Source organism: Danio aesculapii, chromosome 23 (genome assembly GCF_903798145.1).
Source record: "Danio aesculapii chromosome 23, fDanAes4.1, whole genome shotgun sequence".
NCBI classification, from domain to species: Eukaryota; Metazoa; Chordata; class Actinopteri; order Cypriniformes; family Danionidae; genus Danio; species Danio aesculapii.
Genome location: NC_079457.1, coordinates 8,899,103 through 8,912,556, shown reverse-complemented (window position 1 = coordinate 8,912,556; position 13,454 = coordinate 8,899,103). Strand labels below are relative to the sequence as shown.

Here is a 13,454-nt window from a genome sequence, read left to right as displayed (position 1 = left end):
CTAATATTCTATTAGTATTTGACATCGTTTTTCTTGTCAAGGGTCACATTAAAATAACTCAAAAAGTGTAAACCATTTACCACAGGCAAATGTTATATTTAATGTTTCTCACTGGTCATAGGCCGGTTAAGATTATGACGGTATGATAACCTTGGATAGAAATTTCACGGTATTGTGATTACTGCTCTAAAATATGTTCTGGTCACACTTTATTTTGATGGTCCGTTTGTTGAATTTGAGTTACATTGCATCTACATGCCAACTAATTCTCATTAGATTATAAGTAGACCGTTAGGTTGGGGTTAGGGTTAGTGTAAGTTGACATGTACTTGCTAAGTTTCTTATGGTCAGTTAAATGTCAGTATCAACATATATTAAGCAGACAGTCTACTAATACTCAAATGGACCATCAAAATAAAGTGTTACCTATGTTCTTTTTAAATGTCTGGGTAAAAAACAACAACACCCCCCCCCCCAATGAACACAATATATTTTAGTTTTTAGAAACGTCTAAAGTATTTTGGAACAGTTAACATGTTGGGCTAAATAATTAAAATAAATCATTGACATCTGCTGTTTCTCATTAGTTTCAGTTACACAGATAGATTGATGGATAGATAGATGGATGGATGGAAGACAGATAGATGGATAGATAGATGACAGATAGATAGATAGATAGATAGATAGATAGATAGATAGATAGATAGATAGATAGATAGATAGATAGATAGATAGATAGATGAACAGATGGATAGACAAATGAATGGATAAACAGATGGACAGAAGCATGGATAAGTAGATAGATGGATGGATGGATAGATAGATAGATGGGCAGATAGATAGATGGGCAGATAGATAGATAGATAGACAGACGACTGATGGAGACGGACAAATGGATGGATGGATGGATGGATGGATAGATGGATGGAAGAGAGACAGATGGGTAGATAGATGACGGATGGTCGGACAGATAGATGGATAGATAGATAGATGGATGGATGGATGGAAGATTTTTCTGTATCGTGGGCTGACCAGTAGATTTTGATGTAGAGGGTCCTCTGCTGGCGATACTGTTGCCCTAAAAATCTAAATAAAGTAGCTGTAAAAAATGTAGACATATTGAAAATGTTAGCGATTTTAAAACCTTGACTTTTCCAGACTGTGGCAAACCTTGAAACCGGTTTTCATCCCATGCCTATTTCTGACCTCATAAACTCCATTTAGTGATCAGCATACAGCATACTACCGCTTATTCAAAATAAAAAACAGCATGCTTCACTGTTTTGCACAGACTTACCTAAGTCACTTCTTTTTTCTCTCTTACAGATGAGCAAAGCATCTCCTCACACAGCTCTCCTCCCAGCCTCTCCTATCCTCCAGAGGGTGCTGCGCCATACGCCATCAAGCCGTGTGCGTCCTCCTATGCAGACGTCCACAACGAAGGCTTCTCTGCGTATGAGCAACTGGAGGCCAAGGGCTACCTGGAGCACGCCCGACCCAACAACCAGGCCTTGAGCCCCAGAATCGAAATCACACCTTCGCGCGAGCTCTACAATCATGGTCAAAACCAGCTCATAAACACCAGCCCCAGTCCTGGACTCACTGTGCCAGGTCAAGATCCGTTAGCCTATCGGGAGCCACAATGCTTGAGTCCCGCCAGTAGCAATTCATCCACTTCTTGGCACTCCGAAAACCTCTCGCCCTGGGCATCGCCCTGTGTTTCACCCAGTAACAGCCAGCTTTCTGGCGATCTCTGTCCACGACTGCAGGGCGTCCATACGGGATCTCCTAGAACCAGTCCGGGCACTTCTCCACAGACCACCAGCCTGGCTGAGGAAGCTTGCATTGGCCCCCGCTCTCCTTCCCCCCGACCTGGTTCGCGTTCAACCTCCCCTCTATGCAAACGCACCTACGAGATGTACACAAACCCAAACCTCATCCCCGTGGCCCGTTCTCGCAGCCCGTCGCCCCACGGTGGCCACAAGGAGCATCACGTCAACCATTACGTCTCAAATAATGGCGTGAATGGCTTCAGTGTTGGCCAGGCTGCTTCTGTTCCTACTAAAATCGTAAAGACCAACCAGCAGGGCTACCAGCTTTATTCAGACAACCACACTGAGGGTTACCTACTGTCTTGTGAGCAGGATGTGAAGGGCAAACCTGGCCCCGAGCCTTTCTTCGTCATCCCTCAAATCTGGCCCAAACAGCTGGTTCCTGGCATGTGCAGGTAAATATTTGCTTTTTTTTTCTTGTGTTTTAACCCATAAAAGTATAGTTCACCCAAAAATGATAAATAATAGGGATGTCCCGATCAGGTTTTTTTGCCCTTGACTTCCAAGTCATTTGATTTTGAGTATGTACCGATACCGAAACCTGATCCGATACTTCTATAATACATAACAAAAAGAATAAAGAAGAGCGAAGAAACAGATCCAGGATGTTCCTTATTTTTATTTAATTCACCTTATTTTAACATTCAACAACTCCGTTAACAAACAGAGCACTTCTGTGAGGTAGCTTGAACAATCAAGTAATAAATAACATAAAATCTTCACTTTTGGACTTTAGTGCAACATTAAATATAAACATCTTTTTTTATTTGAAAACAAACAACTCCTCAACTTAAAATACCCAGCAGACAATCCCAAGTTTACATATCTCACAGTTTGCTATGGAAATGTTGTCATCATCAACTTTATAATACCTCCAGACCGCAGACATACTCGCGCTTTCTGCTTCAAGCTGCTTGCATGTTCTACTTTGCCGGCATTTAACCAATAGTGTCTCTGCAACAAAGTGATGTCATGCCGCACGCGTTGCTGTTTCTGTGTGAAGCCAAGAAAGAGGTCAAACTCTGTGCCACCGCATAACTATAGATGTGTTCAAAATGAGATAAAATAAATAAATGAGATAAAATAAATAAAAAATAAAAACAATAAAAAAACAAACAAACAGACGGACAAGTAGGATGATGGCGTTTGCCACTTCAGAAGCATTAATAGATGAATTAGGCCCAATCCCAATTCTACCTTTTAGCCCTTCCCCTTCCCAATTCTCTTTAGTTTGAAGGCGTAGGGCTAAGGGGAAGGGGTAGATAACCCTTCGAACGAAGATTTTTCAGGGCCACACTCGAAACCAAGGAGTAAGAAAATTTCCCAGAATGCACCAGCTACAAAAGCAGCATGGCTGCACCCGGAAGTAAGGAGATGCACAAATTAGTGCTTTTTGTCATTATTACAAATTTTTACAACCAACAAACATATGTTTTAATGAATTCATAACCGCGTTCATGTTTTGCCGTCAGGCTTTAAAAAAAAACCCCGCTAAAATAAAAACCGCTAAATTTCGCTATCTAATCTATAATAATAACTCCTGTACAGCAGTCCCACAACATTCTGACAATTGATGACACTTAAATACCCTGTCAGAAAAGTCTAGTAGCTGGGAATGGGCTTTTTACAGTGTCTGCTGTAATGTTAATGTTGTTTTTGTGTGTTTACATAGATGAATATGGCCAGGGTGTAAATACGCAGTACAGTTGCAATCTTCTTGCCACATTAGATCGTTATGATGACATAATATATGCCTTCAGTGATCTCCTGAAGATAGATACCAAAAATAGCACAACTGGAATCACTACAGCAGTCGTGATCGTCTGATCTCATATGAAGCAAGAGATCGCGATGACATATGATGACGTGTGCAGGTGCTGTAGTGCTGTCCCATTTCTTAGGGGTAAATTTTGAAGCCCTTTCCCTTCACTCTCGCTTTTAAGGGCCAAGGGGAAGGGGTAGGGTTTCAAAAATAGAATTGGGATTGGGCCTTACTATCAAAGAAAACAGCATGTTGATAATATGGGAATATTTTGGTTTTAAATTCACAGACACTGAACAAAAACAGGCCAGTTGTAAGAATTGTTGCCACATCATCTAAAACAGCACCACAGGTGGCTATATGAGGAGTGTCTTGCTCAAAAGTCAACTGAAAGTACTGCCAGTGACACTCAATCTAGTAGCAAGCAACAGCAACGTACAATTTCAGAGTTGTTTCAGCCATGTTAGTTAGCTAAGTGTTCTGTTTTTATAATCATACATTTTTTGTTTGTATAATAAGCTACACTATCTCCCTAATTTAAGTTCAACTTGTTTACAGAAAGGTAAGGTCACTTTATGTGCTTACTGATTGCTCCAGAGAAAAATTAGTGTTTCATTTCTAAATATCTAAACAAAATTTAATAATTTTTAAGTAAGTTAATATCTTTTCAGTTCTTTTTTTAACCAACACTCACTGCATTTTAGCAGCAAGAAGCTACGATACAGATTATTGAGCTGAAGCTTGACTACAAAGTTAAATCGCTCATAAAATCGAAATCGCAATATCTGTCAAAAAAAATCACAATTAGATATTTTTCCCACATCGCACAGCCATAGTCATTATTAAATATTTGGGTTTTAAATGACGCAGGACTATATATACTGTACATGTTTCAAGAGTTCACACTTAGCTGATGATTGATTATAAAGCTTGTTTGGCATGCTGTCCCGGGAGAGAGCCCTGAGCTCATAAGATCCTCGAGCCCGGGGCTCCCTCCCGTTTGCAAGGCGAGAGGGGAGTTTGAGCTCAGGTAGATTTCGAGAACTCCCCTGCTGTAGTAGCCAATGAACAGATAGTGATTGCTCCCAAGAGACAACTACCCACTAGGAGCATGTCTATGGTGCAGATTTGGATTAGTCAATTAACTTAAGTTGCAAGTTTTTAGATCGTGGAAGGAAACCAGGGAACCCGGGGGAAACCCACTTGAGGGAGAACATGTAAACTCTGCACAGAAACGTTGTCTGGCTTGGTAAGGACTAGAACCAGTGACGTTCTTGCTGTGAGGCAACAGTGCTAACCACTGGGCCACCGTGCCACCCATCTAGGAAAGGAGGAGGAGTAGGGGTGGAAGGGGGGGATTCTTCAAATGAAGAAGGCTGTGATGTGGAACTGTGCAATCATAAGCACGTGATCCTCTCGAAATTAGTTTATAAATAAACTTCTCTAAATATGACATGGATGGCTAACTAACTGCTCAGGTATGCATAAAATATAACAATACACTCAAGTTATATATCAATACTGAACTCGCAATACGAAATTCTCAATGTTATATACTAAAATAAAAATACAAATTTTATATTAGCATTGGTGTTATTTCTAAAAAATATATGATAAAAAACAATAATACCATTATAATATGTAGGCCGACTGTTGGTAAAAGCTTAAGTATGTATCGATTTGGGGTGGTGGACTTAAATAGACTTTAAATTGGTCCTCAATGACAATGATGAAATCAGAATACACTCACTCACTTTCCTTTAGATTTATCAGTAGTCACCACAGTGGAATGAACCAACAATTACTCTGCCATATGTTTTCTGCCATAATGCGAATTTCTAATTCGCCTGTTCTGCATGTCTTTGGACTGTGGGGGAAACTGGAGCACCCGGATAAAACCTAAACAAACACGAGGAGAATATGCAAAGTCCACACAGAAATGCCAATTGGCCTAGCTGTGATTCGAACCAGTGACCTTCTTGCTGTGACAGTGCTTACCACTGAGCTACCATGCCGCCTTAGTGTAATTTATTAATTTAATTTCAAGCAGTTTATAAAACATTTGCTGCAGGAGTAAAAAGTTCTGCTATATGTATGTGACCCTGAACCACAAAACCAGTTGTGAGTGTCATTTTGTCTTAATTGAGATGTGTATATATAACCTGAAAGCTGTATAAATAAGCTTTACATTGGTTGCATGGTTTGTTAGCATAGGACAATGTTTGAACATCTGTAATCTGAGGGTTCAAAGAAGTCTAAATACTGAGAAAATTTCCTTTTAAAATTGTCCAAATTTAATTCTTTAAAATATACGTTACTAATAAAAAAATTAAACATTTACAGTCTGAAATGTACAAAATTTCCCCATGGAAGATGATCTTTACTTAATATTCTAATGATTATTGGTATAAAAGAAACTTTTATATAATCCTGACCTCTACAATGTATTTTTGGCTATTGCGATAAATATATCAATGCAACATAAGATTGGTTTTGTGGTCCCGGGTTACATACTGTATTAGTCATTACTGCTTACAGAGAGAGAGAAAACTTTAGACATGTTTACATTGTCTGCAAATGCATTACAAGAATAAGATTTTAAAATAAATATCAGAAAATAAGTGTAAGCTTAAAATCTTTGGACTTTTGTTTGAAACAGTTGCAAATTACACATTTTGTTAGTGTTGTTGCAGTTTGTTGAAACTTTGTTTATTTCAGTAATGAATAATTAAGAAATTGTAAAAATAAGTGTACAAATTTAGTTTTAAATACAACCCCAATTCAGAAAAGGTTGGGGCAGTATGGAAAACATGAATAAAAAAGAAAGTAGTTATTTCTAAATTTACTTTGACTTGTTTTTCATTGCAAACAATACAACAAACATAATTTAATATGTTTCTCAAGATTTTTCATTTTTTTTAATAAACATGTATCCCAATTTTGGTTCTTGCAACACATTTAAAAAAAAAGTTGGGACAGGAGCAGTTTAGGGCCTGTAATCAGGTAAATTGGTTAAATAATGGTGAGATTTGAAACAGGTGATGTCAACAGGTGATTGTAATTATGGTTTAGTACAAAAGCAGCATCCAAAAAAGGTCTAGTCCTTTGGGAGCAAAGATGGGCCGAGGATCGCCAGTTTGTCAACAAATACGTGAGAAAATATTGAAATGTTTAAAAACAATGTTCCTCAAAGAAAGATAGGAAGACATTTGGATATTTCACTATCAACAGTGCAGAACATAATTAAAAGGAAACTGGAGGAATTTCAGTGCGTAACAGACTAGGACGCAAATTTAGATGCATCAAGAATCGTCATACACCTATAAGCGAAATCACCACATGGTCTCAGGACTACTTTGGCAAACCTTTGTTAAGTACCACAATTGGTAATTACACCCACAAATACCGGTTAAAACTGTATTGTGCCAAAAGGAATCCCTATGTTAACAGTGTCCAGAAGCCCCATCAACTTCTCTGGGGTCAGAGGCATCTGGGATGGACCATTACAAAGTGGAAACATGTACTGCGGTCAGATGAATCAGTTTTTCTACAGTATTAGTAACTTTAACTTCTGTGATGCACCATTAATGCTTAAACTATATAGAGATTTTGGAGCACAAAATGCTGCCTTTTTTCTGGCTGTAAACGAAGGTGATACAGGTAAATGACTGGCCTGTCTGCAGTCCCGACCTGTCTCCAATAAAGAATGTGTGGCACATTTTGAAGCGCACAATTCGAGAACGAAGACTCTGCATTGTTTCCCACTTTAAGACTTATTTGCAGGAAGAATGAGACAAAATTACACCTGAAACACTTCATCACTTGGTGTCTTCAGTCCCTAAACATCTTTTGAAGTGTTTACGTTTGAAAACGAATGTCAACATTAAAAATAGGTAAATGCTTTACTGTTCCAACTTTTTTTGAATAGTGTTGCAAGAACCAAAATTGCAATACATGTTTATTTTGAGAAAATAAAACAACAACAATAAAAATCACGAGGAACACATTAAATATTATTTGTTGTATTGTCTGCAATAAAATACAAGTCAAAGCAAATTTAGAAATCATTACTTTTTTATTTGTGTTTTCCATACTTTCCATACCTAACTTTTTGAATTGGGGTTTTAATTCTCTAATGAATATTAAAGTGAAAAAAACAAAGGTAAAAGTATATATTTTTGTTTGATGCAACATCAGTTAATAAGCATGCACTTTTAAACTTCTGGAGAACACCTGAAATACCTGCTGTCGAGAGTGGTTGTGTCTTCAAGTGGAAATACAGACATTACTTTGATTTCATTGAGCATAAAAACAAAAATATTGTTATGAAATTCAGTCTATGTCCAGTCTCTAAAGAACTTTCGGCTGCTTTTAACTCAACCAGCAAGCCTTCTAAGACAGTTCTCATCACCAAGGAGAGCACCGGCGCCCAAAAACACAGCCTAAACCGGCTAAATTGGATTTTGTGCAGGATCGGGATTGACGGTGTCTTCTGAATGTGAAGAGATGTGTAGCTGCTTATGGGGCCCTTCACATATCGCGTTTTATTAGATTTTTTTCCGCTTTTCCCAGGCGCACCAGTTGAAAACCGCATGTCACGTGACACAAACTGACCGATCAGTTTCATACTTTGTAAGGAATATACACATTTCGGTAGACTGATTACCTCAGACAAACACAGAACATCCAAACACTGCTGTGCTTTTTCATACTATGGGTGTCAGTGGCAACATGTATCCAGTTTTCTTCATGTCCTTCTTTTGTATTCAAAAGAAAAAGAGGAACGGGTTTGGAACAATTGAATGATGAGAGAATTTAAAGTTTTGGGCAAAGTTAAGTTCTCTTTAGCTCTTTTGAATATGTCAATATGCTGTGATCAACCCATTGTAAAGTTTTTCAGTGAATATTAAATTACAGAAAAAGCTGCAGTATATTTAGTATTTTTATTGGTATATTTTATATTTTAAAACTAACTTTAAAGTAAAGTAAGTAGTAATCTGATTACTTTTTCCATTATGTAATTAGTAATGTAATCAGATTACAATTTACGAGTAGTAATCAGTAATTTGTAATCAATTATTTTTTTTTAAATTTAACTTACCCAACACTGGTTATTTGAAAGAAAATTGGCATCAACAAGTCACACTTTTTATTGCAAAGAAAACCGGTGCACATCTGTTATTAACAACCCTTTTGTTTGACAGTCTACAATCATCTTCTCTTTTTTTTCCTGCTTTGAATCAGCAACGTGTAAACCAAATGATGATGTGTGTGATGTTTCCTGTCCTCCAGCATCCCGGTGTCATCTCTGCCACCCCTGGAGTGGCCTCTGCCGAGCCGCACGGATCAGCTGGAGCTCCACATCGAGGTGCAGCCCAAACCCCATCACAGGGCTCACTATGAGACGGAGGGCAGCCGCGGGGCAGTCAAAGCCCCGACTGGAGGACACCCGGTGGTCCAGGTGGGTGTTCGTGCTCTGTGCGTGTCAAGGCATTTCCTAGTCATTATGCAACGGCAGGTGATTTCGCCTCAGGTCAGACCTATGAAAATGGTTTTCTTTATCCTCCTTTACACAAATGAACACACTCGTCCTGTAGTGGCTCAGGGAAGACTATTGTCATTCATGCTGACGGTTAGAGATTTATTTTTAGATATCTGTTTTTATGTAAAATCTTGAATCGTTACGCTGTTTGTGGCTGGCAAAAATAATAATAATATTGACCTTAAATTGCTTTTAAAATATTTAAAACTGCTTTTATTCTAGCCGAAATAAAACAAATAAGACTTTCTCCAGAAGAAAAAATATTATAGGAATTACTGTGAAAAATTCCTTGCTCTGTTAAACATCATTTGGGAAATATATTAAAAAAAAAGATCACAGGAGGGCAAATAATTTTGACTTCAACTATATATACACTACCTGTCAAAAGTCTTGTCGTTGATCCCAGTTGGAAGTGCAATAAATAATAGCTTGACTTCAAGTTGATCATTTAGAAAAGTGGCAGAAGGTCGATTTTTCTGATGAGTCATCTGTTGAACTGCATCCCAATCATAACAATAGAAGACCAATTGGAACCCACATGAACCCAAGATTCTCTCAGACATCAGTCAAGTTTGGTGAAGGTAAAATCATGGTTTGGGGTTACATTCAGTTTGGGGTTGTGCGAGAGATCTGCAGAGTGGATGGCAACATCAACAGCCTAAGGTATCGAGACATTTGTGCTGCCCATTACATTACAAACCACAGGAGAGGGCAAATTCTTCAGAAGGATAGCGCTCCTTCTCATACTTCAGCCTCCACATTAAAGTTCCTGAAAGCAAAGAAGGTCAGGGTGCTCCAGGATTGGCCAGCCCAGTCACCAGAAATTAACCTTATTGAGCATGTCTGGAGTAAGATGAAGGAGGAGGCATTGAAGATGAATCCAAAGAATCTTGATGAACTCTGGGAGTCCTGCAAGAACGCTTTCTTTGCCATTCCAGATGACTTTATTAATCAGTGATTTGAGTCATTGCAGAGATGTATGGATGCAGTCCTCCAAGCTCATGGGAGTCATACACAATATTCATTCTTTTTCCACTGCACCATGACTTACAGTATATTCTATACTGTACATTATTTCTGTTACGTGACAAGACTTTTGACTAGGTAAAGTCAGACCTTACTGTCCTAATTAAATAATTCAAAATCAAGGCATGATCATATTTTATTTTGGTCAAATAAGCGTAATCTAGAGGCCTTTGCCTTTCATATAAGCCACTTCTGATACCAACTGATCAATTAGAAGTCAAGTTATTATTTGTTGTACCTAAAACTTGTATAGGCGACAAGACTATATAAGACATTATATACAGTTGAAGTCAGAATTATTAGCCCCCCTGTTTATTTTTTTCTTCAATTTCTGTTTAACGGATAGAAGATTTTTTTTAACACATTTCTCGACATAGTAGTTTTAATAACTCATTTCTAATAGCTGATTTATTTTATCTTTGTCATGATGACAGTAAATAATATTTGACTAGATATTTTTCAAGACACTTCTATACAGCTTAAAGTGACATTTTAAGGCTTAACTTGGTTAATTAGTTTTTGGTTTACATTATTGTATACAGTAAATATATTGTATACAAAAAATATATAGCTTAAAGGGGCTAATAATTTCAACCTTAAAATAGTAAAAACTTAAAAACTAATAAAAATTATTCTTGCTGAAATAAAACAAATAAGACTTTCTCCAGAAGAAAAAAATATTATCAGACATGCTGTGAAAATTTCCTTGCTCTGCTAAACATCATTTGGGAAATATTTAAAAAAGGGGGCTCGTAATTCTTACTTCAACTGTATATTTGAGTATCTTTTAAACATTTTTAAAAATGTAAATATATAATAAAATATTTAAAAAATGTATATTTACATTAAAAAAAGTTTAAAAGATACTATAATAAATGCTATCCGCTCTTTAGGAAGTGCTGTTTCCTCGGCTCTTGTACAGGCACAGTAATTGCAGCTGTTTTCTGATGCCATTGCTCAGTTTATTTACCTCTTCAGGTTTGATGTTGCTCTGGTAACAGTTTATGTGAAAACCCTCTTGATGCTTTCTGCTCTCTCAGTGTAAACCATCTTTAATGGTCTTGTTAGCATCCTTCCGATGTCAGTGGTGCTCGGCTAAAGATTGCCTTGGCAAAACCCGAATGTTTAATGCTTTCCATTTGCTGGCGTTTGCTGTGGTCAGTGTGGACTTTTTCTGGACGCTTCGCCTTTACTTTTCCCTCCTCACCGCTGACTCACCGCTCACCGGTTGACATGGCAGCCCATTCTCAGATGGAAACCATGGAAACAGCCTTGTTTACACACTTCACGAGGTGCACCTGATGCACTCATTCACCTGAACCTTAAAGGGGACACATTATATCTTTTTTCAGAAGAAGCCAAATAAATCTCCGGTCTTCCCTAAATGGGTCTGTGAAATTTGTGGACAAAATAGCTCACAGATTTTATATATATATATATATATATATATATATATATATTCTAGCTAACAAATTTCCCTTGTTTGGGTGTGAACAAAAGCATTGTTTTCGTGTGTGTCTCTTTAAATGCAAATGAGCTGCTGTTTCCTAGAAGAGGGCGGAGACTTTATATGCTATTCTGACACTCCAGAAACAGCAAAACAGACAATCTCATTCAACCAAAATGACAGAGACAGATGAAAAAAAGGAAATAAGCAAACATTAATTATAAGAATAGAGTACCCGCGGGGTCTTAAAAGCATTGAAAAAGTCTTAAATTTGATAATCTCACTTAATAACCTTGAATTTGGTATACAAAGTCTTGGATTTCGTTACATAGGTCTTATTTTATTTATTGAGTTTTGCCTTTCCTAGGATTAAAGTTCATACCACAACAAAATTAACTGGTACTAATGTAGGCTAATTAAAAAATTCATGAAAAAAAAATCAGAAAGTGCGTCGCCGTAGCTTGAGGCGAGCGCTAGTATTTACAACGCTCCCACTGTGAGAACGCTGAACAGTCTTTCACTGTTTCTGGACAGTCTTTCACTGACACTAACAGCAGAAGCTCCCATTTCACTGCGATTGAGAGAATCAAAGTAAACTCTATTTCGCTCCCTCTTTCTCTCTCTCTCTTTCTCTCTCTCTCTCTCTCTCTCTCTCTCTCTCTCTCTCTCTCTCTCTCTCTCTCTCTTTCTCTCTTTCTCTCTCTCACACTGACTGACTGTGGCCCAATTGACCTGCTGGCGTGACTTTTCCTCTCCTCTCGGCTGTTACAGCGATACTTCTGGACAGAGGTCTGTATTCTCGCGGCTATACCGTGAAAACCGACCAGATTTCTTGCGTTGCAGGAATACATTTCTGAATAAAGCGCGGGACCGCTCCTGAGCAAGCGCGTGTGTGTTTGTGTGAATGAGAGAGAGCATAATGCTGAGTGTCGCTTGCTTGGTGCTTTATGTCTTTGTGTGTGCGTTTATAAGACAGCTTGTTACAGGTGTGTGTGTGTGTGTGTGTGTTTATAAAGACAGCGCCCCATCCCCCCACCCCCCAAATATAAAACTGTGTATGCGCCGAGATGTTGAATTCAACCGAATCGATGGCCTGATAATCCTAACCGTCACACCTTTAATTTCTACATTAGAAGCACTGCCACCACAGCCAAGAAACATCCTATTTTACTGTGGCTCAACACCAACTTTATGGCAAACGCGTTGAGAAAAAGCCACAAGCAGAAGCTGACAGGACTGGAGAGTGGGCGAAAAAAATGCAGCCAAGGCAGCAGAGCTGTGAAGGCTATAGTGTTCAACACAAAGTTCAAATTTATTTGTTTATTATAAATCAAATGTGTGTTACGCTGTTGCGTATGTATTAAATATAACTGACTATGTAAATAAAATGTTTTACAAAATTTGTATAAAATAGTTACATAATTATATTTATCTTGTAGGTTTTAACATTTATACAGATTTTTACATTTTTTCCTCACACTTCTGTCGGAATGGGTACGAAGTTGGCATTGAATTTCATTTGAAATGGTATTAAAAAGGTTTTAAAAAGCCTTGAATTTCATTTGGAGGATCCCGGAGGTACCCTCAAACACTACCTATTTATTGTATGCACTTTTTATTTATTTTTTGGGTTTAAATATTTTAGTAAATACTAATAAAAGTAAAATATAAATTAGAATAAACACAAATTAATAAATAAATAAATAAATACAAAAACCAAAATGCAATATTTACAATAAATAGAATACAATAAATAGAATACAATAAAAACATAAGAAGAATAATGCACATAAAAAGCAAATATATAATTATTTTCAAAATAGTATTTTTTATTCAAAACAATAT

The 13,454-nt window shown here is 37.5% G+C and overlaps 1 protein-coding gene across 2 annotated transcripts in view; it reads left to right on the top strand.

Annotated features, from left to right (window-relative positions):
* The window catches only part of nfatc2a (nuclear factor of activated T cells 2a), an 82,523-nt gene that overhangs the window by 4,983 nt on the left and 64,086 nt on the right, over nucleotides 1-13,454 (top strand). For both annotated transcript variants that reach the window (XM_056449034.1, XM_056449032.1), the window contains exons 2-3: nucleotides 1,327-2,227; nucleotides 8,887-9,055. In XM_056449034.1, coding sequence (XP_056305009.1) covers nucleotides 1,327-2,227; nucleotides 8,887-9,055 — 1,070 coding nt within the window. The remainder of the gene's footprint in view (nucleotides 1-1,326; nucleotides 2,228-8,886; nucleotides 9,056-13,454) is intronic.